This window comes from Phodopus roborovskii, unplaced genomic scaffold (assembly GCF_943737965.1).
Source record: "Phodopus roborovskii unplaced genomic scaffold, PHOROB, whole genome shotgun sequence".
NCBI lineage: Eukaryota > Metazoa > Chordata > Mammalia > Rodentia > Cricetidae > Phodopus > Phodopus roborovskii.
This window is the reverse complement of record NW_026126651.1, coordinates 1,615,059-1,636,019: the sequence shown is the minus strand read 5'-3', so window position 1 is coordinate 1,636,019 and position 20,961 is coordinate 1,615,059. Positions and strand designations below refer to the sequence as shown.

Genomic DNA, 20,961 nt, shown 5'->3' with positions numbered 1-20,961 from the left:
GCTGAAGAATGGAAGCCCGGAGGGATGCTTGAATGGAGGGATGCATGAATGGAGGGATGCTTGAATGGAGGGATGCATGAATGGAAGGTGGCTGGGTGAAGTGTGGTACCGGCTGGATGGGTGACTGACCTCACAAAAGCAGGGGTGAGCAAGCGGGAAGGCTGACGTTTTCTTGCTGTGCTAAGGCTGGTCTCAGCCCCTGGGCTTCGTGTGTGTGCGCCATCACTCAGACCAGCTGCAATTATCAAGCGACAGAGAGTGGCTGAGTGAACAAGGATTCTCCCAGAACTGTAACACTGGACTCTGGGCATTGATTACAAACAGTTTATTCTGAAACCACAGGAATGCCCAAGGAGGGAGGGCCCCAGGTAGTGGCCACTGCTGCCACCAGCATCCAGGCACCTCCATTGACAACTGCGGAGAGATGAGGGGTTTCACAGCCCGCCACTGAGAGCTGATTCTTACGTCCTAAGGGAGCAGTGGAAACGAACGTTCAGGGGAGACTTTCAGGAGTATGAGTTCACACAGAAAGCCTTGAGTCACACCACTTCACCTTCCAGTTCAAGCTGCAAGTCAGAAGTTCTGGAAAATAAACACGGCTGTAAGGAACTTTAGGGTTTTAAGCCCCTCCTTCCTGCCACTTCTGGGAGGTACTGGAGGCACACCAACACGAGGGACAAGCAGCCGTGAGGCCTTGCTGTGGAGGCAAGGGTTCTGAGACAAAGGGAACCCTGTTGACGAAAGGCAGAGCTGGGCAGGCAGATGACATGAGGTGAATGTGGCTGGTGGCATCGAGGCACCTCAGGGTGGTGAGGGAGGCTCCGGGCTCTGCTCCTGCATGCCCTAACTGGGCATGGCGACACTACTGCACTACTGGTCCCAGCACTCTGGATCAGGACAGGAGGATCAGGAGCTCCAGGTCAGCCTCAGCTACACAGGGTTTGAGAATAGGCTGAGTTTCAGGAGACCCTGACTCAAACGCACAAACAGCAGAAGTGGGACAGGGAGCAGCATCACACCTGCACACACAGGTCACCCGGCTGAGTCCCAGCTGTCTGGCTTCCTCCTGAACTAATTTCAGGAGCCCATGGGGAAGCCAAGGGTCTTCCGGTTGCTGGGCCTGGGGTAACGAGTCCCTCACAGGCCTGGCTGGGGGTGAGGGGTTAAGACTGTAACTTCCTCACCTGGATTCCACCTAAGGCACCATCTGGAGGTCCAGGGAGTCATAGGGGGACACCCGCAGATCCTTCAGCAGGACTTCTAGATTGTTCCTCAGCATGGCATAAGGCGGCTTCTCCTCGTAATTGAGGGCCATCACCACCTTCAGGTACTCCTGTAGGGTCTCTGTGGTCAAGACACCCAAAAGCACAGGAGGGGGCTTAGAGGTGGCATCCGCAGCCCCGTGTTCAGTGCCACTTGAAGTCTATGCCTGTTGTCCGTGTGTGGGAAGCATCAGTGTAATGGTAACGCCAGAGCGCTCAGCAGTCAGTGCCAGCAGCGGTCACGTGGGGCCAGTCACCCACCCATCCACCCTGTACTGCTGCACAACAGATTCCCGTGAGGAAGACCTTTGTGCGCCTCTAACGTGGCCTGTAGGTTCCAGCTGAGGCAGGACAGGGACGTGAACACAGCGCACAAAAGGAGTCACAGAGCAGAGGCAAGCAGGCGGGCATCACTGTCACCAGCACGAGCTGCAGGCAAGCCCTACGTGCCACCAAGTATTCTTTTAAAAAGGTTACAACCATTGGAAAGTGAAAAACAGTACTTAGTTCATGGCAGCACACAATCAGGCATGCCAACGTGCAGGGAACCGCGGAGATGGCCTGGCCTGGCCTGGCCGCCCGGAGAGGCACGCACCCCAGACTGTTCAGGGGAGCGTCCCCAGCTCCTGGGCACTGTTCGCCTTTCAGTGCCCGAGAACCAAGGCGCTCCCTCTGGCAGTGGAGCCTTCAGGCCGCTTTGTGTTCCCCTCTATGTTCACTTAGAAGACAAGGAAGCGCGGAAGCTTAGACATTAAGGCATTAGGCTGGTACAGCTCGCCAACATCACTGTACCCTGGCAGCTGCCACGCTATGCTGTCCCTGATGAGGGTATACAGAGTCTGATTGCTCTCAGCTGTCACAGCCTGTCTTGTGGTCCCTCCAACCCACGCCTGGTGTAACTTCTCGCCAGCCACGTCAGATAACCGTGGCCCTGCAAGTCGAGTGTAGGTCAGAAGGGCTCTTTTTTAATTTTGAAAAAAAAAAAAAAAAAAAAAAGTCTATAACGAGTCTTACTCTGTAGCCCAGGCTGGCCTGCAATTCACTATGTAGCAGAGGCTGGTCTCCAGTTCCTGACAATCCTACTGCCTTGGTCTCTTGAATGCTGGGGAAACAGGATGATACCATGATGGTACCATTTTTTATTATTGTTTTATTTATTTATTTTTTGAGACAGTCTCTATGTAGCCCTAGAACTCACTATGTAGACCATGTTGACTTAGAACTCACAGAGCTTTACCAGCCTGCTGTTCAAGTGCTGGCATCAAAGGTGTGTACTAACCACACCTGGTATGACGATATCTTTAAAAAGTATATTGTGTGTGTGTGTGTGTGTGTGTGTGTGTGTGTGTGTGTTGTGTGTGTGTGTCCTCGGAGAGCAGGAAGAGGATCTTGGACCCTCCACAGTTGGAGTCACAGACAGTTGTAAGCTACACAATGTGGGTTTGGCAATTGGACTCCAGGCTCTGCAAGAACAGCAAGCATTTTCCAGCCGTCTCTCCAGCCCAGTGGTACTTCCCCCTAACATTCACTTATTACACATGTGGCTCCTGGGGATTGAACCTATCACCAAGCGAGTGCTTTCACCCCTGAGCCCTGTCAACAGCCCCATGGTGATGCTTCAGTTTCTTCTGTGTTTACTATGTGCAGCTCTGTGTGTGTCAGCAGCAGCCGCTTCCTCTCGGCTTCCTCTCGGGTGTCACGCTCCTCTTGGTTTTCTGAGAAGGGCCTCTCGCTAACCTGCACCTCACTGATCCAGCTAGAACAGCTGGCCACCCCGGCACAATGGTGCACCTGTCTGCTGTGTCCCGCATAGGGTTATCAGCACACAGTGCTGTGCAGGCTTTTCAAAGGGAGCTGAGAGCCAAGTTCACAACAGTTTGGGAAAGAGCAGGAATCAGCTGTAGATGTAGCAAGCAAGTCTGGCATGCACAGTGCTCCTGCCCCCACAACAGACCCATCTCCCCTCCCTCAGCATTCAGGGTCACTTCCCACCTCCTGGGCTGGCCTTAGACTATTCTGGGCTGACGAGGAGTCTACCCCACAGGGCCCCTGCACAGCAGAGATAAATCTGTCTGACTGGGAACAGTCACAGAGGCTGCGCAGCACTGAGATCCCATAAGACCAACAGATACCAGATACCACCCAACCCAAGACTTTGGCTCTAAATAAAAAAATATATATATATATATATATATCTGGGGCTGAAGAAATGGATCAGTAAGAAGTTAAGCACATCAGACTTGGGTTAAATTCCTAGCAGCCACATGCTGGGTCACAGCCATCTGTAATTCCAATTATAGTGCTACGGGCACTACACCTGGTGTACGGATAGCCATACATATAGGCAACAGAGTCATACACATTAAATAAAAATAGATCTTTAAAAAGAGCATCTGTCTGGGTGGTGGTGAGCACACTTTTAATCCCAGCACTTGGAAGGCAGAGACAAGTGGATTTCTGTGAGTTCGAGGCCAGCCTGGTCTACAGAGAGAGTTCTAGGACAGCCAGGACTGCACAGAGAAAGCCTCAAAACAACGAAACCAAATGAACAAACAAAGCATCTGTTTAGGCTACTGTTAAAGTGACAGCCACTGACACACATGCTCAGCACACCAGCACTGACAAAGGCTGCTCTGGAGAGCAGAGCTGTGGAGAGAGGGAGACAGGGCTCTCACTGTTTACGCTACACGAGGCTCTTTGGTTTAAATGTTAAGTTTGGGAGGTGGGGTACTGGCCCTCACACGTGCTTTTGAAGCACCCTACTATTTGGTTCACCTCATCGTGCCGCATCACAGAATTTAAAGACTTATTTATGAACACCTTCTGTGTTCACTGCTCATGGGGGCCACAAGAGGGCAGAGTTACAGGCGGCTGTAGGCTGCCATGTGGGCGCTTGAGAGCAGCACCAGGCAGCAGTAAGCACATTGTTGTTGTTGTTGTTGTTGTTGTTGTTGGTGGTGGTGGTGTGTGTGGGTGTGTGTGTGTGTGTGTGTGTGTGTGTGTGAGAGAGAGAGAGAGAGAGAGGGGTTCTCTGTGAAGCCCTCGATGCCCTGGAACTTGCTCTGTAGACCAGGCTGGCCTTGAACTCACTAAGACCTACCTGCCTATGCTTCCTGAGTGCTGCGATTAAAGGCTTGCAGTAAATACTCTTAACCACTGAGCCCTCTCTCTACCCCCCTTCTTGTAACTTCTAGTGTTGATCCACTAACCTCATTTCATGACTACTTTATGTGGGCGTGCATGTAAGCATGTTCACATGTATGCATGTGCATCTCACCATGCATGTAGAGGTCAGACAGCTCTGAGTGCTGGTCCTCACTTCCCACCCTTGCACACAGCAGCGCCTCTTGATGTGCTGCTGTGCACACAGGCTAGCTGGCCAGGAGCGTTAGGACCTCTTCTACTTCTGCCTTCCGTCTCCAGGTGTGAGCACTGGATTTACAGAACTGAATACTGCACTTGGCTTCATGCAGGCTCAGGGGACGTGAACTCAGGCCCTCTCACTTACATGGCAAACAGTTTACCCACTGAGCCATCTTCCCAGACTGTAATTCAGTTTTGTTTTGTTTTGTTTTTCAGGACAAGGTTTCTCTGTAGCTTGGAGCCTGTCCTGGAACTTGCTCTTATAGACCAGGCTGGTCTCAAACTCACTGAGATCCTCCTGCCTCTGCCTCCAAAGTGCTGGGATTAAAGGTATGCACCACCACCTGGCATAATTCAGTTTTAAAGTCAAAGATAACATGGCCAGTGAACTCAGTTAGAGTGCTAATAAAGTCAAAAATATTATGCACTTTTTAATTCTAAAAACCCCAACCAAATCCTACAAATGGCTTGAGTGCATTCACCTTTGGCCTCAGCATTTGAGGCAGGTGGGTACAAATCAGACCCTGTCTCAAACAACAAAATCCTACAAATATTAATGTAAGAAGCCTCCACAATCTTCCTGTCTCAAACAAGGAAAATAAGGAACCCAATCTTAGTAATGTAATTCTATTAAAAAATTACAGGGCCTGCCGAGCAGTGGTGGCGCACATCTTTAATCCCAGCACTTAGGAGGCAGAGGCAGTGGGTCTCTGTGAGTTCAAGGCCAGCCTGGACTACATAGAGAAACCCTGTCTCAAAGAACAAAACAAAAATTACAGAGCCATCCATATGGCTCAGTGGTTAAAGGCACTTGTCACCAAGACTAACAGCTCGAATCTGATCCTCAGAATCCACAGCATCCTCAGCAAAGAGAGCCCTGCAGTTGTCTTCTTAACCTCCACATTCGTGCTGTGGCACGCATGCACGCACGCACGCACGCACACGCACGCGAGCACACACACACACACAACAGCACACAAATGCAAGCATGCACATGTGCACACCCACACATGAGCACACACACGCACACACACAAAACAGAAGTAGAAATAAATACAATTTTAAAAAAGGTTTGTGCACCCAGGCATGGTGCTTGCCTGTGATCCCAGCACTTGGGAGGTGGAGGAAGGAGGACCAGGGTTTCAAGGCCAGCCTGGGGTACACAGTGAGTTTAAGGCCATCGAGGTAGGTATAGGAGACCCTGTGTCAAATTAAATTTTTAAAAATGTATAAAGTTCAATTAAAAGTAAGGGAAAACAAACTAAGGTGTTAAAGTTGGGGGTGTGGCCCAGTGGTGAGCTCTTGCCTGGCAGGCACCAGTCCTGGATTCCACTCCCAGCTCCAAACAGCCCGAGACTTACACGCGCGTTTTCAGCTGCTGTTGGGGGACATACATCTTTACCAAGAGGTACACACAGGACACATATGATTGGGAAAACTCAGAGAACAGCGCGGGGCCTGCCCGCACCCCTGTAGGACACACCTGAGGCCTTGCTCCAGTGGCAACACAGTCCCACGAAGAGGTCAGGGTTGTGCAGATACCTTCAGGGGAGAAGCACACGGGAAGGGGAGAGATGCTAACATGATGTGTATGTACATGTATGCACATATATGCAGGCATGTGCTCATGCGCACACACTCAAACACACTCACGTGTGGGACTCATGCCTCATCAGATTTGCTGTGAGACCCGGAGCCTCCGCTCTCGATGGCACTGCTGAGTGTGGGGACCAAGGGTCAAGTTCCCAAAGCCTCTGCTCACAGCAGTTTCACCAACCGGTTAACATGCAACCTCCATAGTATAATTATACGTTTAGTGTTCTTGTGGCACGATGTCACATGGCCTAGGCTGGCCTTTAATTTGCTCTGTAGTTGACAATGACCTTGAACTTCTGACCCTCCAGCCTCTACCTCTTCAATGGAGGGATTACAGGTATACACTAAGCCTGGCTCATGGGGTATTAGGCAGACACTGTACTGACTGGGCTGCACCCAGGCCTAGGAATCTGCATGTCTGGTGGCTGTGTGTGAGCTCACACTCAACACCCAACTCCACAAGACTGGATTAGTTATTACAGATACCTTCAGTAGGAATTCACAATATAAAATGTTCTAAAATGCAAGGATGGACCCCACACGCGCACGCCCATGCGTGTACACACACACACACACACACACACACACACACACACACACGCACGCACGCACGCACACCCCACTTAGGAAAGACAGAGTGCTCTGGCCGCTCCCCAAGTCCCCCGCCCCCTGGTTCTCTGTCTAGACTGCCCGCTGGGCTAGCTTCCACCATCTTTTGTCTCCTGCTCCCAGCCAACCTTTCTCAGACCCCGTGCTCCTGTTTCTTACTTAGCTCCTAAGTCCCTGTCCTGACTCTGGGCCTGCCTCAGGCCTCCTGCTCTGTGACTCTGACCAGGCCCAGTCCTACTCTGCCAGTGCAGAGTTAACACTCAGGAACATAATGTCCCCCAGCAGCCCCTGTGGCCTGGCTCCATCACACCCTTCATGTCCTACCCTTCTAGACCCACAGGCTCAGTGCCACTCACTGCTTCCTGCACCTGGGGAGAGGGTGTCTGTCCCTTGATTGCTCCAGCCCACCACTCTCCCGTGCGCCTGCTGCTTCTTGCTATATGGCCTGGGCCCACACTCAGGCCTAGGTGGGCCACACAATACTCCTTGCTGCTTGTGACACCACTGTACCCTGGATGTGGGGACAGATAAGGAAACTAGATGTGTGTTGGAGAACAGAGGCTCCTCACCTGAGACATAAGCCAGCTTACCGGATTAAGCTGCAGTGTTTGTGGGCTCCCTGCTTTGTCCCTGATCCAAGCCACACGAGCATCTCACTAACTTGCACTCATGATCTTTTAGCCTTTGGGCCACCTACTCACTCCACTGGGCTGCACTCCAAGAGGAAACTATCCTACCGCTGCAGAAACAGCACCGTATGCTGTGGCTGGGACAGGACACTAGGTAGCAGGTCCCACGGGGGCTCAATAGCCAAGTATATCACAGTACCCCAAGATCAGGAGGCAAAGCAGCCCGGTGGATGTTCCCTGGGGTGTTCCCTCTTTTCTCAGAGATCTCGTCCTCCCAGGGCTACAGGTAAGAATCCTGGAGACTCAGCCACCCGTGAAGCCTGTGTGGATGGTCGGGGCCCTCCATCCAGTCTGTACAGAATCAGGACCTTCAGGGGTACCCTAGGGCCGGAGTCTGCTGTCCGTGTGCTGAAGCAACACACCCTAAGGGCCCAGCCAAGGCCACATTTCCTCACCGTACAGCAGACAACACCAACATCTAACTGTCCTTGGTGTCACAAAGAACCCAGTCCCAGAGTTTCTGCCGCCACCCTAGGTGCTGAACGACAGTCCAGGGCGCTGACTTGCATCTATCCTTGGTGCTGGACAATGCTTCTCTCTGTCCTTACCAACCACATGAAGAACCCCTGAGACCAGGGCACTAACCCTGGGGCACGGAGGCAGGGTGGCTGGGGTGCAGGCCCGGGGAATGCAGCCTGAGAATGAGTTTGTTGTCTTCAATGCCACGAGCGTGAAGCCCTGTACAGAGCACACGCGCCTCCTAACCTTTCACAGTCTGTTACTCGGGTCTAACTATAAAGCAGTCTGTGGCAGGAGAACCCTGGGGCTCACACAAGTCAAGGTACTCACCCTCACCCAGACCGGTAGAGCCAGAAGCCAGCCCTGGGTGGCATGGCCACAGAGCCCACACTCTCTTCTGCCGGAATACACCGCAGAGGGCTATGGTTGGGGGTGGCCGCCTTTCCATCCCTCTTGCTCCTCCCTGGCCTGAAGGCGTGCCTGCACTAGTCCTGGGTGCTAGAGACCCTTATACTCACATCTGCTTCTGCCTAGTGATCTCCTCCGTGTTGGGAAGGCAGCTTGTCCATGGCAGGGACCCATAAAGCCACTTGAGCATGCAGTAGCCCAAGGTCTGCAGGTCACTGCGGCGGGAGGGCCCTGGAGATGAAAGGGGAAAGTGGTGGCTCAGGCTGGATGCTCCGCCTCTTCGTTTGTCCGTCCCTACCCTCCACCACCCAACTGTCTTAGCCATGCCTGCTCAGGCCCCGACATCCCTTATTCTTTCCATGACTCTCATGCATCTACTCCAGTACCCCAATCCCCCCGGCTGCTCATCTTGTGCTGATACACTTATCCAATGAGCTCTGGGGGCCTGTGTGTCAGGCCTGGCCTCTCATCTCCCAAACAGACAGGGGTTTCCAATCATTTCCCATAGTGTGAAGTGGGAAAAGATTGCAGCAAGGAGCCTTCTAATCACAGAGGCCTCACAACAGGCAGTTGGAGGGCCATGATGTTGAGACTCAAGAAAGAGGGGCTGGAGAATCTGCTGCACCCACTCCTGCACACTTCCTGGATACGCAGATCTCTTCTTGTTCAATGCTTAACTCTCATGATCTCGTTCTCCAGTAATGGACATCCATCCCCATTTCTACAGCTGCACTCCTAGGAGACCCTACAGCAGCGCCCACCACCTCCGCTGCCTGCCAGATGGGGAATCTCGAGCCTCTGGAAGTTTGACAAAGCCACTGTCCTCTGTCCTAAATCCTATATCCTCACTGCTCAAAGGCCACCGTCCAGTTCTCCTCGGTGCTGAAGGGAAAACCCTTCCCATGGCCAGGACACTCTATATCCCCAGTCCCCATCACCCATGGCCAGGACACGCTATATCCCCAGTCCCCATCATGGCACCCTCTGTGACCCTCTGCTTCTGGTGTCCCTGCCCACGGACTGAGCTCACGGAGCTGCCCGGGATGAGAAGTACTGAGTCCCTCTCACCGCATCCCTTGTGCATGTCCACACTAATGAACTCCAGGTCTCCCTCATGTGGGCTCCTGCTGCCTTCTTTGTAGGTCACATGTTTGCCACCTGGGCAGTAGCGGAAGGTGAAGCCATAGCCCACTAGGGTCACCTGTGGACAAGGAGTCACACAGACCTATGGTTAGACTGCAGTGTGGGTGTCAGACTCCTACGTGAGCACAGACACCTGGTTCAGCAGCTGCCTATCACCAATCCCTGCCAGCTGTAAAGGGGAAGGCTCAGCATCCTTTTGTTGCAGGAGGTTAGACAAACGCAGCTGCATCCCTGCTTTGGGCCTTGGGTGAGACTGAACATCATGGTGGACCAAGAGTGTAGTGGGTCTTCTCACCTCACAGTGGCTGGGAAGCAGAGAGGAACGGAGGGGAGACGAGAGACCCTTGAAAGGCACGCTCCTGGAGCCCCACCCCTGACCCCACCACCTTGCAAAGACACCGCCAAATGATGGCTCCATCAATAAGCATGTCTGATGTGGGGCCAGAGTCCGTTGACCCGGGCACGCAAACCCCAACTCTAAGGACTGAGCTTAGCACCCAAGCTGCTCTGTTCGCTTGCCTTAGCCTAGACTGCCAGCAGTCCACTTGCCTTAGCTCTAAAGTGCCACCAGCACACGAGCCTTGGAGAGGCGCTTCCCGTCTCAATTGTGACACTGCTGTTTTGGGGGACAGGTTCTCAGACAGGCTGGGCTGAGGTAGGGTTTCTCTGTGTAGCCCTGGCTGTACTGGGACTCACTCTGTAGAGCAGGCTGGCCTCGAACTCACAGAGATAGCTTGCCTCTGCCTCCCGAGTGCTGGGATTAAAGGTGTGTGCCAACATGCCCAGTTTATGTGGCCTCAGTTATGGAACCCAGGGTTTTATGTATGCTGGGAAAGCACTCTACCAATGGAGCATCACAAAAAGGATGTTTGTGTGTGCCTGTGTGTGTGCATGCGTGTGCTGGAGGCGTCTGGCTCTCACCTGGCTTAGATCCTCCGGATTCACAAAGACATTCTCAGCTGTCAGGTTCCCGTGAACATACTCGTTGTCGTGGAGGAACTCCAGAGCATCCAGCTGGAGGAGGAGGGATGGATTTGAGGTGGATACTGACAGAGCCATGACAAATGGAAGAGGCAAAGGTGTCAACCTAGGGCTCACCACAGACGAACCGGTACCCTGCCAAGTTCTAGCGTAGCATGGCTCAAGTTAGACTTTCGGAAGAACTCAGCAGTTAGCTGGGTGGTGGTGCATGCCTTTGATCCCAGTACTCAGGAGGCAGAGGCAGGAGGATCTCTGTGAGTTCGAGACCAGCCTGGTCTACAGAGCTAGTTCCAGGACAGCCAGGACCACACAGGGAAACCCTGCCTCCAACTAAACAAACTAGCAGTTAGTTAATACTTGCCGTTCCCTCTACCTCCTGCGCTGATTTAATGTCCCTCTGCAGAAGTAACTAGCACCCTGCAGCACCAGGGCTCTGCCTGTTTTTCTAAGAGAGAAGAGGCAAACTGCCAAGCCCCTTCCTGGGGGTCTAGGAGCAGCTCTGCTGCTGAGCTACGCGCTTCCCAGCAATTCCCACCTGCATCTCTGGACTGGCACCCACAGGGGGTCAGTCACATCCTGCTTCTATCTCCAGACCCCTCCTCATCCCTGGGGACACTTGTTCTTCTATAATCTCTCCTTCCCCTGGCCCGGATGCTCTGCGAGCCCCACCCTCTTCCACTTGAGCCTTCGTCTTACATTTAGTTTCTTTGCTCCGGCTCGACCCTACATGGCCTGACTGCTTTGCGACTCACTTGCTCAACTTGCCCAGGGCTCACAGCACCCCCCCCCCCATCCTTACCTGGATTTGCAGCTCTGTGTGGACTTGTTTGCTGTTCTCTGCACACACCAACCCCCACCCCACCACACTATAGATTGTGCCAGAACATTCACCTCACTTAACAAGCACACCACTCCCTTGGTGCTCTCGTCTCAAGCTATGTGATCTGGCCCCTCATTCTTCGTTAAGCACGGGTCATTTCTTTGTTGTTGTTGTTTTGCAAGACAGGATGGCACTGTGTAACCCTGACTATCCTGGAATTCACTCTGTTGACCGGGCTGGCTTCAAACTCACAGATCCACCAGCCTCTCTCTACCTTCTAGGATTAAAGGTGTACACCACCACTGTCTGACAAGCAGGGGTCATTTCAAAAAGCCAACTGTTTGCCAGAACCCTGCCCGCCTAGCTGAGAATAGAGACACGAAGACAGGATTGGCTGCTCTCTGCTCCTCCCAGCCAGAGAAAGCTGGCTACTTGGTGACTATTTGGTGAGGGCATGAATGAGTGAACGAATGAATGTGAGAATGAGTAACGTCTCTGTACAAGCTCTGGTGGTCTGAATGAGATGTCCCTGGTCGGTGGGACTGTTTGAGGGGAATCAGATGCAGCCTTGTTGGAGGAGGAGTCACTGGGGTTGGGATTGAGGTTCAAAGGCTCCTGCCATCCACAGTGCTCCCCGTTCCCCGGTTGCAGGTGTGAGTGCTCGCTGCTTCTACTGCCTGCTGGCTGTTACTGCCACCCTGCCCGCATGGACCCACACCCTCTGAAACTATAAGTCTAACACAAACTCCTCTTTCCTTAAATGGTTCCTGGTCACAGTGTCTTAGCAATAAAAGAGTAAGTCAGACACAAGCCTTGACCCAAGCTGTTTCCTTGGCCTGGAAAGTTCTCTTCTACATCCTTTGACCATTCTCCCACAGCATCGTAACCCTTCCCATTCATGCTGAGAGTACAGGCTCAAACACCATGCCTGCACCCGTTGCTCCAGGCTGGGCCTCCAGGCCGCTCTCGGGGGACCACCTCCACCCCACTGACTACATCACTCCCGCTCTGGCCTCTGTGCATCCATGCAGATGAATTAATCTGCCTGATGGGGAAGTCGGGATTTGAAGAGGATGTGGAAGGGTTCTGAGGTACGTACCAGCCTGCAGGCCACTTGCAGCACACATTTCTCTGATACTACGTGCTTTGGGTTATCATCCAGGGCTGACTGAAGGCTCCTCCCCAGGATAGGGAATACCAGGAACCTAGAAGACGTTGGGGACCATCACCATCCTCACTACCTCAGGCCTGAGACAGAAAATCACTGCCTCTCAAGAAGTAAGCAGAATGTTCAGCAGAGCATTCCTAGATACAGGCTTGCGGTTTTACAGTCAGTTAAAGAATAGCCCAGGATATTCTTCCTGTTGTATCTTTACAGTCAGTTAAAGAATAGCCCAGGATATTCCTCCTGCTGCAGCTTTACAGCCAGTTAAAGATTAGTCCAGGGCATTCCTTCTACTGACCCTTTCACCCTGCCCACTTGCAAACCCTGCTCACATCCTGCCCATGGTCCTATATAAGCCTGCCCTGAGAAAACAAAATTTGGCAGCTTGATCAGAATCCTGTCTTGCTGTCATCCTTTTTGTATGCCTTGTCCTTCGATTCCCCTAGGTGTTTCCCGGATTGTCGCTGACTGCTCCCGGGTCGGGGCAAGAAGACAGAGAAGTCAGAGAAGACAGAGACTGGATCATGGGGGCTGAAGGTGTGGGAAGACAGAGACTCGATCATGGGGGCTGAAGGTGTGGGATGACAGAGACTCGATCATGGGGGCTGAAGGTGTGGGAAGACAGAGAATCGATCATGGGTGCTGAAGGTGTGGGAAGACAGAGACTCGATCATGGGGGCTGAAGGTGTGGGAAGACAGAGAATCGATCATGGGGGCTGAAGGTGTGGGAAGACAGAGAATCGATCATGGGGGCTGAAGGTGTGGGAAGACAGAGACTCGATCATGGGGGCTGAAGGTGTGGGAAGCTAGGCCCTGCAAGGTATTCCACAGGAGGGCAGGGTGAGTTAGGACACTTATCCCCCCCCCCCCCCCCAGTGCTATCTCCAGCTGTGTATCCTGCCTCTGGGCTCACTGCCCCCTTTCCTGGAAGCTCTCACAGGTATGGGGCGCTCACTGTTCCCTTTCCTGGAAGCTCTCACAATGCCCTGGGGCAGGTATGGGGCCTGGAGTTTTTCACTCCTCAGTTCTCCACCAAACTATAAAGAAGTCCTTTTACTACCACCAGTCCCCACACCCCAGTTCTCAGCAAGCAGGAGCCTCCTCGCTGCGCCAGCCCTTACTCCTGGGTCTCTTAGCCCTTCATCTCGCTGCTGCCTCACCCTGCTTGTCTCCCTCCCCGCTGCTGCCCAGATGGAGAAAAGAACCATTAAAGGGGCGAGACTTTGCTGGAGGAGATACGCAGGTCGCCTGCTGCTGTGTAGGTCAAGCCCCATTCTGAAGAAAGGCAATGGGGTCCCCGAGAAATGCCCACCCACGCAGCAGAAGGCGGGGGGGGGGGGGCTGAAAGCCAGGCCGCTCACCTGTACTTGTCCTGGTGAATGCCAAAGCCAACGCAGGTGGGGATGGCCAGGAGCGGGACTGAGCGCAGCTGCTTCCACCGGTTCACTGCGGGAGGCGGTCAGGTCAGACTCAAGGTCGGCCAGAGGCCAGGCGCAGGGGTAAGCCCTGCTTAGGCCAGACGCAGAGCCCAGACCAGACTCTTCATCTGTCCTCACCGGCAGGCCACCCTTGCGGGTGACAATGGGAAGGGGTGAGGCAGGGTGGGCACACCTGTGATCCATGTCTGCCGGTAGTTTCTGAGCAAGCATGCACAAGGCTGGCATGAAGGACGGGGCTAAGAGCAACCGGGAAGGGCTCGGGTGAGCTCAGTTGGTAGGGTGCCTGCCTAGCGTGCACAGTGTCTTGGGTGCCAGGCCCAGCACTGCATACAATCAAGCATGGTGGAGCACACTTGTAATCCCAGTACTCAGAGGAGGTGGAGGCAAGAAGGTCAGGAGTTCAAGGTCAGGCTTGACTACATTTCTACTTCAAGAAATCCAGGGCTATACGAGACCCAGTCTCAAAAGATCGAAAGAAAGAAAGGGAGGCAGGCAGGGAGACAGGTGACCTCTGAGGTCACACACAACACTGACAAGAGGAACAGGCGTCTAACCAGCCACGGGCGGGCGGCACTGGGCCCCTGCGCTGGGTGGGGGCTGGGTGTGTTGCGGTCTGGCCAGTGCAAGCGGGGGACCTATGGGGTGGCAGCTCAGCTCCTGCCTATGGGGTAAACCCTTCCCAGCAGGCCACCTCCAAGGCAGCAGCACCACAGCAATGACGGACGGACGGCCGTTGGGGGGAGGGCAGAGCCCCCAGCGAGCTGCTCTCACCACATGACAGACTTATACAGCCCAGGGAGTATGGCTAACAGAGCACAGAGACACCCGCGAGGACACCAGGAGGATGTTTGTGACGTGACAGCCAGCGCAGTGTCGCGACAGTCACCGTTTGTCTTTCCAGCCGCACCTGTCTCCCACGGCCAGAGGGCTGGGGGTGATGGGGTCAGGCTGTGGGTGCAGGCGGGCGCACCCCCGGGCTTTGGTCAGCGCGGCACTGAGTATTAAGGGCCCTGCCATGGTGGTGGAGTACCTTGTACAGGCTTGGCTGCCCTCTGGAAAAAGTTCTGCTCATTGAAAAGGCGCCCATCCTTGGAGTCCTGGGGGTGAGAGGAGGGCAGAGGCGGTTACCCCAAACCCCCTTACACAAGGGCCCCCAATTCCCAGCAAGGCCCCGTTGCTTCCTGTCTCTGTATCCGCGCAGTCCCTGGAGTATCACAGCCGAGCAGGCTGTGCTTCTCAGGACTCACCTGCCTGTGATTATTTGATCCACAAGTCTGCCCTAGATATGTGGCTCTTTGCTAAAAGCTTCATCTCCTAGCCACCTCCTTTGTAATGAGGACATGGCCAGAACTGCCAGGGAGTTCCAGACCAACCTGGTCTATGTACTGAGAACTGAGAACCGATTAAAAAAAAAAAAAAAAAAAAAAAAAAAGGTGCGTGGGGGCCGGAAGAGATGACGACGCAGTGGTTAGGAGCACTGGTTGCTCTTACAGAGAATCCAGGTTTGGTTCCCAGAACCCACATCAGACAGCTCACAGTTACCTGTAACTCCAGACCTGGCACCCTCTTCCGGCCTCTGTGGGCACCAAACATGCAAGTGGCACAGATACACAAGCAGGCAAAATACTCATACACACCAAATGAAATATATACTTTTTAAAGATTGGACACACACACACACACACAGCCAAGTCCTTTAACTACATATCCTATTCCCCCTTGCTTCTTAAGACCTTACCATCAGACGCAGCCAGGGCTCTGTCCCACACCCCTCTCCCTTTCTGCCCCACCTCCACGGCCCCATGCGGCCTCGTGCGGCCAACACAGGTCTCAAGCTCTTGCTGTAACTGGACTTTTAAACTTTTGTGATTTTCCTGCCTGCACGCTCCAGGTGCCACGCTTGGCTTGTCAGTGCCGGTGACAGGACCTGGGCTCTGTGCATGCTGGGCAGGTACTATACACGCACCGCAATCTGACTCCTTCCTTCTTCCCTCTCCTTCGCTCTCCACTCCTCTCTTCTCGTCTGTCAAGTCTGACTTGCTGACGGAATCCAGTGACAGTGCACAAGAGTCTCCTAGCTGGGGCCTGTCACTCAGGAACCCTGGAGCAGACGGCAGTAGGCCTATGGGGGCCTGCACAGGCACACTAACCCCGGCACCCTCTTGCTCAAGCTCTCAGATGCGCTGCTTCAAGCACACCTTCCACGAGTGACAAGTGAGATGCTCTGCTTGACAACATCCTCCCCGTATGATAGACTCGTATTTCCAAAATCACGAACTGAATAAATGCTCCTTCATGTGTTTTACACAGACACTTTGTCCCAAAACCCTGACACGCACAGTGCCTGACCAAAGCCTATGTGGGAGGCAGGCAGCAGAACTGATGTGGGAACTAGGAGCTATGAGGGGACAGGGTCACACGGCCAGGAAACATCTCCTCACCTGTGCCCCCAGAGTGAAGGACGGTCAGAGTCCCACGGCTCCTCACAGACTAGGGGCACCCTGTTTTCAGGGTGGGCTCACCAGGCTTCCAGGGGGCTCAGAGGTAAGGAATAATTAAAAGTCCTACACCCTCCTTTTTGAGCTGCCCCTGGACCACTCACCAGTTTGAGTGAGAATCTACGCTTCCAAGTCCTTGATTCACAGGGGATGGCAGAACTGGGCTCAGCTGTGAAATGGCAGAGGGAACCATCAGAACTTGAGGGGAGGGTCAGGGCTCCGCTCAGTCCCTAAGCTGCTCGGAACCAGGAGCCAGTTTTCTGGTTCCCATGGGGAAGCATACATTTGGTACACCATGCTCCTCTGCCTCCCTCCTCTCTCAAAGTTCCAGAGATTAAATCTAGTCTTACATTAGGCAAGTGTGATAGTTTGTCAACTTGACACAAACCTAAATTAACTGGCAAGAAGGAATCAATGAGGGAATGCGTACATTGGGATGGCCTGTGGGGGAGTGTCTTAATTGATGTGGGAAAACTCAGCCCATTCCCTAGGAAGGGATCCAGGGCTCTTTGGTTTTTTTTTTTTTTTTAAATAAATGATATATATATAATTTTACATATTGATCCCAGTTCCCTCTCCCTCCCTCCATGCTCCCCCCTCCCCCCTCCCAGGGATCCAGGGCTCTTAAGAGTGGAGATATGGAGCTGAGCGCAAACAAACACGCATTCAACTTTGCCCTTTGTTCTTTATGGTGTGACCGGCCCCTCCTGCCTTAATTTCCCTGTTATCAGGAACTGAACTGTGAAGCAAATCCACCTCCTTCTCTCCTAAGTGGCTTTTGGCAGTGTCCCAACACAGTGGAGGAGGGTCACACCTTGCCTTGGTCACTCCCTGTAACCTTCCCTCTGGTTCCTGGGTGCTCTGCAGTCTGTGCCCTCCCTACCACAGTGATACAATGGTCAAATCCTGAGCCCTAGTTCATCTTTCCTCTGTGGAACTGCCGTCCTTAGGCATTAGAGTGCCCTTGTCGGTGGCCTGGCCCATCCCCTGTGCACCTTCATAGAGAATGCCTTGGTCATCCCGGCTCTGGAGGGCCCTCAGTGTCCAGTGCTGCCCTTTCTTGTCTGTCAGCTCTGTCCCTGTGGGCAAAGCCTGGAGTGATGTGGTCACCCGGCTCCGCTTCAGGGTCTGAGGACTTAGCCTGGAGGCCTGTGGGCTGCCTCTGGGAGTCGGGGGTCTGCTCCTTGTGCCTGTGGGGAGATGACCACATAGAGAAAGCGCCAGAACAGCAGTGCCCAAGATGCTGTCCCTACTCATCTGTGCACCCTCCGGAGCCTCTGCAATCAGAATCTTTGTTCCACATGGGTCGGGTTTGGACCCCTCCCGGCGCGCAGGGGGATTCAGACCTAAACATGACCAGTCAGAACCGGAGTCAGAGACAAAGCAGGCAAGGTGGACGTTGGGTCCAGAAGAGAGAAGTGGCTGGAAGGAGTCAAGGGAGGCTTCTTGAAGGGAGGTACAGCAGAGCAGAGTCTTACTGGCTAAGTACAAGTTTGCCAGGAAGACAAGACATTACATTCCCCCCAACACACCCTGAAATGGGTTTTGGCTATGTCCTGAGCTAAGCAGAGGGCCCAGAAATGTGTTAGACTCGGGCTTATCTTGAAAGACACCCAGACATCAGGCCTCTCTTCCCAGCAGTGGTTGCTATGACACATATCAGTTCTGTATGGTTCCTTCCACAAAGAACATGCAGGCCAGGAAAAGAGGCTGCAAGGGACATGGGACCAGAAGGCATGAGTGGATGAATGAGGGCAGATACCAGTCTGTAAATGGCGGGAATTGGGGAGCATGGCAGACCAGCAGGAGGTGAAGGCAAGCCGGTCTGAGGGAAAGAATAGCAGAGTGTAGACATGGATAGTCTCTTAAGAGGGTCTTCTGTTTACTGGGATATGCAGTCAGAAACACAGTATGGGTATTAAATGGCAGGCCAGATATGGCTAGAGAAAGAATTCATCAGTTGGAAGATTGGGAGAAAAAAAAAAAAATTACTCAAAAACTGAATGTGATGGCGTGTGCCCATAATCGCAGTGCTTTGGGAAGCGGGACCAGGAAGATAGCTTTGAGTCCCAGCTTAGGGACAAGGAAATTGTCGAGGAAACACAGAATGGTAAATGATAACAGCTGTGAGATTAGTGCAGGGCTTGGGGAGTGGTAAGAGCCAAGGCAGAGAGCATGGACTGTGGACCACGAATTCACCCTGAGGTGTGAGAGGCCCCTGTGGGGATGGGCAGGAAGGGGACCCTGGGAAGAAGTTCCCGGCAGAGCTGACTGGCTGACGTTTCAGTTGAAACAGCAGTAGCAGCTTCTCAAACGCTTTTCATTTTTAATTTAATGTTTAATTCGGCATGTGTGCTGTGTAATTTCCCCTGCATGCGGTGCAGAGGGGAGCAGAGGAGGGAACTGGCCGTCCTGGGGCTGTGTTACAGGCGGTGAGACGTCAGCTCATGGGCGCTAGGAAGTGAACGGAAGCGCACGCACTCCTCAGTGCACAGTGCTCCCCCTCTTCAGGGCACAGTGCTCCCCCTCTTCAGGGCACAGTGCTCCCCCTCTTCAGGGCACAGTCCTCCCCAGACCTTGTCAGATGACCGTCTTTGCCCCACCCAGACTTGGACCAACCCTAGCTCTCACCTGCGGCTCTCTCGGGAGAATGCAAGGTACATTCAGACTCAGAGCTGTCACAGTCAGAGAGGAAGGAGGGTGGGAGAGAAGAGACAGTGTGTGACCATTTCACTTTCTTGGGAGAGGTTTCAGAACTGAAGTTCAGCTCTTTTCTTGAGCCTAAAAGGGAACCGAATACAGGTTAGCACCCTGAAGGGCCTTCCGAACACAGCCAACCCTGAACCGCGTGCTCAGGGTAAACCAGGCTCTCTCTGCGCTTCCCAGGCTAGCCCTGCTGTCTTCACTGTGCACTGACCAGGTGCCCCTTTTTCCTGCTTATCTCTCCCTCTCCAGCCCCAGCCTCTTCTTTCATCTTCCATCACTTGTCATTCTAGCCTCTAAGAAACTTCCTTTTTAAAAATGTACTTATTTTCACGTTATGTGTTTTGCCTGCAGGTATGTCTACATGAAGGCATCAAATCCCCTGGGACAGAAGACACAGGCATCTGTGAAGCTGTGAGCTGCCATGTGGGTGCTGGGAATTGAACCTGGGCCTCTAGAAGAGCAGCCAGTGCTCTTAACCGCTGAGCCATGTCTCCAGCCCCGTTTCTGTTTGATTCTTGAGCCAGGATCACACTCTGTAGCTCAGGACTCAGACTCATGGTGAATCTCCTGCCTCAGCTTCCCAAGTGCTTAGATTCCAGGCACACGTGCCATACCTGTAGCAGCTGTCAATTCTAAGGCGGTTCGGTGATCGCAGACCCCCTTTAGCTTCATTAGAACCCATGTGGATGATAAGTAACACACCCCGGCAGCATGACAGCTGAAAACTACCATGTGAGGACTAGAGAGAACCACAGAAGCCCAGCAAGATGGCTCAGTGGGTAAAGGGACTTGCTACTGAGCCTGATGACAAGAGTTTGATCCCCAGGCCCCACATGGGGGAGAGAGAATGCAGACTCTTGTAAGCTGCCTTCTAAACTCAGGTGTGCCCTTAAACAAGAAATATACAGTAAACACTGTGTTTGTGCGCACCCAACACAGTCAGCTACTCCTTGCATGAAGACTGTCTCGCACGAAGATTGGGAACCTTCTGGTGAGGTGCTAGGACTATGTACACATGGGATGGCTGCATTTTACTGAGTCTGGCTTGTTGTGCTTTGAGTTGAGCTCCGTGTCTTTCCCCTAAGAAATGGCTGACTCAGCTGTCCAGTGAAGAAACTGCTAAAGACACTGTTGCCATGGCTACCTCTGTTTCTGTGAACATGCTTAAGGGCAAACCTCCCTTTTGTGGTCGTCAGACCCAGAGACCACAGTTATGTAGACAGGGGTCTCAACAGTGTGGCCCAAACTACAGAAGCTGTAAGAGACTGTAGGGTGGGGCTGGGCTTTGCCGGTTCCTACCTCGAAAGGATGACACAAGGGGCGTAACACCAGCCTGGGCTCCTGCATGCTCCTCTACAGGCAGGGCCTTGCCACAGTATGGGCAGAAGTTGAATGATCCTTGAACACTTTTGCCACAGACTGGACAGAAGGAGATCATGCTGCAACACAGAAAGGGGCAGGCGTCAGAGTGACACGGGCCAGTCTGAGGACTGCAAAGGGCGGGTGCAGGCATTCAGAGGCCAGAGGTAAACCTCTCGGGCTGCTGCCTAGGCACCACCCACCTTGTGTTTTAGGCAGTGTAGCTTGTCAAGTCCACAGTCTGTCTGGCCAGTTCAACCTAGGATCTCCCATCTCTGACTCCCCAGTTCTAGGATTACAGGTGTGCGCTTATCACACCCAGATTTTCCTGTGAGTCCTGAGGGTTGAACTCAGATCTCTGTATGCCTTGATTGATGTGGAAGGACCAGCTCACTGAAGGCAGCACCAGCCTATGCAGATGGCCCTGGACAGTAAAAGAAACCCACATGAGCGAGCATGAGCCA

The 20,961-nt window shown here is 53.2% G+C and overlaps 1 protein-coding gene across 1 annotated transcript; it reads right to left on the bottom strand.

The window, feature by feature from the left end:
• Window positions 1–322: 322 nt before the first annotated feature.
• On the bottom strand, window positions 323–20,907 carry Vrk3 (VRK serine/threonine kinase 3). Its single transcript, XM_051174279.1, has 14 exons — window positions 20,701–20,907; window positions 20,438–20,577; window positions 19,064–19,213; window positions 17,428–17,622; window positions 16,537–16,601; window positions 14,965–15,031; window positions 13,857–13,941; window positions 12,430–12,535; window positions 10,451–10,543; window positions 9,455–9,587; window positions 8,497–8,617; window positions 6,109–6,167; window positions 1,185–1,344; window positions 323–582 (listed from the first exon to the last, which is right to left on the bottom strand). Exons 2-13 carry the CDS (start codon window positions 20,574–20,576, stop codon window positions 1,196–1,198), a joined length of 1,362 nt encoding a protein of 453 aa, XP_051030236.1. The 5' UTR covers window position 20,577; window positions 20,701–20,907; the 3' UTR covers window positions 323–582; window positions 1,185–1,195.
• Between the last annotated feature and the right edge of the window lie 54 nt (window positions 20,908–20,961).